A 5109-nucleotide genomic window follows, 5' to 3' on the forward strand; every position below is an offset into this window, starting at 1 on the left:
TTTGCACCTCTTTGTATCCATTATACTTTTCAATTTTCATACATGAGGCCACCCTGTTTGCAACAAACGTATAACACCAAATGTTTAAACGCCTAAGCAATTTTACTTCCCATGAATGAATGATAAACTTGCATTTGGAGCGCAGGTTCAGCTTCTTAAAAATCATAAACACATTTCCCAGTTTGAGAGCTTATCTGAGAGATCCTTAACTACTAACTTCTAAAACACCCAATGCACAATTGCATTTGTTCCATGGGGTAATCTGTACAGATATGAAACCATCCCAGTATCGCCGCCGGCTCGCTCGATGAAATTACGCAAACGTCCATAGAGGACAGCAGAACTCGTCGGGTTTTCAGCTAACGCGATACTATGATTTCCTATTGCTGCCCATCAACGTGGGGGTAATGCTGACCGCTCCTATGACAAACAGCGTGGCTATAGAGTTGAAGTCGTATAGGTCGCCCAATGACTGCAATTCACTCAACGCGATTCCAGCCTGCAATGCAATTGCATATGACGTTATCAACCTTAATACCCTCAAAGTTATAGATTATGCCAAAGAACGAGGTAAGAATGGGAAACAAATTGCCCGCACAGGATTAGCTCACTGGTTCAATAGGCAGTATTTGGGGGAAGAATGGGAAACAAATTACCCGGACAGTAACATAAGTGGCAGGAATAAGCCCAATAAATGTTGCCAGGAAGAAAATATGGTAAGGCACATCTACAATTGGTGAAGCAACATTAATAAACGTGTTTGGGAGTGTCGGTGTTACTCTTAGGAATAGCATGTAGTTCAGCAGCCCTTTCCTTCGTTTAGCCACCTGATTGTTTCATCGATGTCAGCACCCCACAGTTTTATCCATGCAAACGAGAGATAAAAACACAAGAATGAGTTGAAAGTCACCTGGTTCTGGAAGAACGTCAACTTATCAGGCCAGAGGGAGAAAACAAGGGGCCGTCCAATTAGTTTGGATAAGAAATAGCACGATGAAGCACCGGCAGTAGCAGCGAACACAACCAGAGCTACACCCTTAAAGACTCCAAAGAGTGCCCCCGCAAGTAAAGACATGAAAATAGTCCCAGGGATCATAAATGTCTGCATAAAAATGTAGACTACGCAGTAGCCAACAAGGACCTGCAAAGTGTAGTCGCTCGTATAACTCCCCAGTTGATCCCTATAGAAATTAACAGCAAACAAATGTCACTATATTCATAAAAGTCTAAACAGATGTTATCACTAGCTTTAGAAAGTTTCCATTCCCCATACAAAAACAAAAGAGCTTCACTTTGATACAATAATTCCCTGCATTTTGCTCCAAGTTGGTTCAGACATTTCGGTTTCACATGTAGATGTAGTCTTTATTACTCTGATGCAGAAAAGGATATATTAAAACACACTTATACTTTCTTGGATGTGGGAGTCAGAGATTTGTCATTTATACTTTCTTTGGATTAGATGAGCATAGCAAATTCATTTTGAAACATACCAAATATAATATTATGCTAGTGCTTATTTTTCTTCCCTTAATTTGCAAATTTGAGTTTGTAACTCCACTAATGCTAGTTGTGTTGGAAGGGGAACGAATTGCTCTTCTCCAATTCAAGAAAAGCCTAATTGATAGATCAAACCGTCTCAAAAGTAAAAATGATTTTTTTGAGTTCCTTTGAGTTTTATATATGGAAGCTATATATATAGAGAGATGTAGGAATCAGAGATTTGTCATTTATACTTTCTTTGGATTAGAAGATGAGCATAGCAAATTTCATTTTTTACTATCCCCACCAAGTGCTCCTATCACCTATGCTTTCCACTGTTTCAAGAAAACCTTGATCTGCCCGCACGGACTTAGTTCACTGGTTTAGTAGGGTCGTATTAGGGGAAGAGACCAAGATTCAAAACTCGGTTGAGGAGTGTGGGGATTATGCAACGGCATTTGACCCTGTCTGCTGAATCACTGTGGTACTATGATTTATGTCCTCTCAAATGTTATGTCGGGCCGGGATGTGGGCCCGGGTTGGGGATTCGACCTTTTGGGGAAAGAAAAACTTAATCTGCCAAGGAGACCTCTCCATTATTACTGTATCATAATCATTCATAGTCTCCATATATTTCAATCCTTAATAAATAAACACCATTTAATGATGAACATTTGGTCCAGGAAAAGGTTCTGGGATTTCTTCAACCCCAATTTTAATGATGCATTTGAAATGGGTCTACCAAATTCCCAACAAAATATCAATATAATAAGAATTGTTAATTTTTTTATTACTACAATGAATCGCAAGACAAATCTTAAATAATGCAATGACCAAAATTTAAAAAATAAAAAGCATAGATCTTCATATCAACAACAAACAAATATTCATTTTTCATTACTCAGATAGATAGATACCTTAACATTTGGATGTCTTCAAGAGTCCTCGGAAGCTTGAGGAAGCTGTAATCGGAAGCCGGCATGGTGAAATACACGCCGAGCAGCCCGGATGCGAAGCCCAAAACGACGCCGCTCGCCACCGCAATCTCCCAGAGGGTCAGCGGGAACTTAGCCGATCTCGAGCTGTTTACACCACCGCCCTTGCCCCCATTCCGCCCATCAAACCCACATCTCGAAGCGCCGGCCTCTGCAGTTTCAGACGCCGACGACGACGATGTTCCCACCGCTTCTCCCTCCATCAACTAAATCCAATTATCCCAAGATTTATGGCCGGAAAGAAATGCGTTTCTTGAGATGATTGAAACCCAGAAAAAGAAAAATGGGATGGGTTTCAAAAAGCATACATTTAGATTGATGCGCGTGTTTAGAGAGAGAAGAGGGGAGGGGAGGGGAGAGGAAGAAAGAGAGAAATTGGGGGGTTCTTTCTTCTTTCTTTGGGTGCACTCTTGCTGTCTTTCTCTCTCCTCTTCCCTCTTTTCTATCCCTCTTGTCTGTGTGTATGTATAGATTTGCTTGGGGAGCTCTGATCTCTGCGTGGTTAAAAAGAATATTCGTTCATTCCCTCTGAAAAATCCAAAAACTAGGGGAAAGTGAATTTTTTTTTTTTTTAATATTTGCTACTAGTTATAATGCGTGCATTGTGCGATAAATTAATGTCAACACAAAAATTAAAAGGGAACAAAAATTTAGTATAATTTTTAGATATGCACTACGTAACGAATTAAGTAAATACTTAGTACAATATTTAAATGAAAATTTTTCATTTAAATTCTTAAAATTGAGAGAAATTTTGTCAAATGTATAGTAGATCAACTTGTAATAAAGTGTACATTTTAATTAAAGAAATATAGATTTGGAATAAAAAATTAAAATTGGTGCTACAACAAATAATGTTAGATTTAAGCAAAGAGAAGAGAATGTATTTTTAGAATAATTATAGTATGACATAGATATTCTTTTAGGATGAAGATTAAAAAAATAATAGTTTTTACTCTCTTTTTTTTAGTTAAAATAAATAAATCAAATTAAGTAAATATTACGGAGTATATTTTAATTCTTACCACAAAGATGAAAAGAGTTGATATATAAAAGAATAGAAAAATAAAATAATTAAAAAAAAATTGACATGAGTTCCATTTTGTGTAGACTAATTTAATTGTTATAATAATAACAAACAAACTAATTTAACTCGGATGAAAAGAAATTATATAATATCTATTCAAATAGTATTAAATGGGTTTAAGATCTGAGTAATTCTCTCCCTCAATAGTATTAAATGGGTTTAAACTCTTGTAGCCTTTCTCGGGATGTTCCGTATATTTCAAGGATACCATGGTTTCTCGGGGGATGAGAATGTTCCGTATATTTCAAGGATACCATGGCCTCGGTTTGGTGGAACTACTTCCATGAGGTGGATGTCAATTGTTTCAAGGATACCATGGCCTCGGTTTGGTGGAACTACTTCCATGAGGTGGATGTCAATTGTATTATTGAGTGCCTATTTGAATTTCCACCACAACAATCCTGAATTAGTAGACATCACCACCAAAGCTGTTGCGCACCATATCCGTGTGGCCATTGATGTTACCAAGCCCCTAAAGAAGATCGTTGCGCATCTTTTACCATATCCGTGCTTGAGTCATGTAAACAAACGGAGGAGGGTCCTAGCTACACGAGTCAAGCCTAGATAACCTCTATGTTATACAATTCAATAAGATTAGAAAAGCTACTTTGGGTCTACTTTGAGAATCAATTTCTTATTCATCACCCATTATCTGTTTTGAGCGTACAATATATCAATCTCTTCGTCTAACTACGAAGAACCAAAATCCACTTTGACCTGACCCAAATTGAAAGTGGACCCCACATATATTTGTATCACAAAATAGCCACTTATAATGTCATTTTATGCTATTTTTTCAACAAATTTTCACTATGAACGATTACCCACCTTTTGCTTTCTTTGTTGGTTAATCAAACATGGAGAAAGGTTTGCATGAAGGCTCTAGACGGTCAAGTTTCAGAGACGGAGAAGCTGTTCCGCGCTTGGCTTTGAGCAGGTCTTTGTCGATAATCACGGACGGCCGGACAACGCTAGTTAGCCCTAGAATCTGCTATTGATCATCAAAACTAGACTGCTTCGAGTGCTGCCCCTTTCCGCTCAACGACAGAGAAATCCCAAGTAACTTCGCAGCATCTTCCACGGCACACTAGGGACTCCTCTGGTAACCCTCTTGAAATCGGTTCACATGGGGTTCTGCTATTCCTGTGGCTCTTCGTGGCTAGCATGACATGCTTGAGTCAGTCGGCGAAGATGTCATTACCATTACTGACTAGAAGAGAGGTCGTACTATTGACACCAAGGGAAAAGTTGGGCATGGTTCGTTGCCTATGGATTTGAAATTTGACTTTTAAAAAACTTACTCCTTAAGGCATTGGGGCTTCCCAGACTTGCCCTTCCCAATGAGTACGTTATGTTGGAATTGTCGTAGCTTGGGTGATCCGCGTACGGTTTGTGAAATTTTGGCAATGAATGTCAAGAAAAACAACCCAAATTCATCATACTAAAAGAAACCAAGGTTAGACGAGACAAAGCTAATAAATTAAAGTCTAATTTAGGATTTGAAGGTGTTTTTTTTATGTCGATGATGGAGGTCTAGGTGGTGGC

At 38.5% G+C, this 5109-nt stretch overlaps 1 protein-coding gene across 1 annotated transcript; it reads right to left on the reverse strand.

The window, feature by feature from the left end:
- Window positions 1-2928, reverse strand: LOC116002743 (uncharacterized membrane protein At4g09580). Its single transcript, XM_031242911.1, has 4 exons — window positions 2400-2928; window positions 911-1181; window positions 657-827; window positions 1-499 (listed from the first exon to the last, which is right to left on the reverse strand). The coding sequence occupies exons 1-4, from the start codon at window positions 2678-2680 to the stop codon at window positions 371-373; spliced, it is 852 nt and encodes a 283-aa protein (XP_031098771.1). The 5' UTR covers window positions 2681-2928; the 3' UTR covers window positions 1-370.
- Window positions 2929-5109: the final 2181 nt, after the last annotated feature.

This window comes from Ipomoea triloba, chromosome 13, assembly GCF_003576645.1.
Source record: "Ipomoea triloba cultivar NCNSP0323 chromosome 13, ASM357664v1".
NCBI lineage: Eukaryota > Viridiplantae > Streptophyta > Magnoliopsida > Solanales > Convolvulaceae > Ipomoea > Ipomoea triloba.

What these genes read in the sequence shown, in the direction of transcription:
- LOC116002743 (XM_031242911.1), bottom strand. Translation starts at nt 2,680, where the DNA reads ATGGAGGGAGAAGCGGTGGGAACATCGTCGTCGTCGGCGTCTGAAACT. An exon ending in TGACGTTCTTCCAGAACCAG is followed by an intron (nt 828 to 910) that starts GTGACTTTCAAC and finishes TGAAACAATCAG; the next exon opens with GTGGCTAAACGAAGGAAAGG. An exon ending in CCACTTATGTTACTGTCCGG is followed by an intron (nt 500 to 656) that starts GTAATTTGTTTC and finishes ATTGCATTGCAG; the next exon opens with GCTGGAATCGCGTTGAGTGA.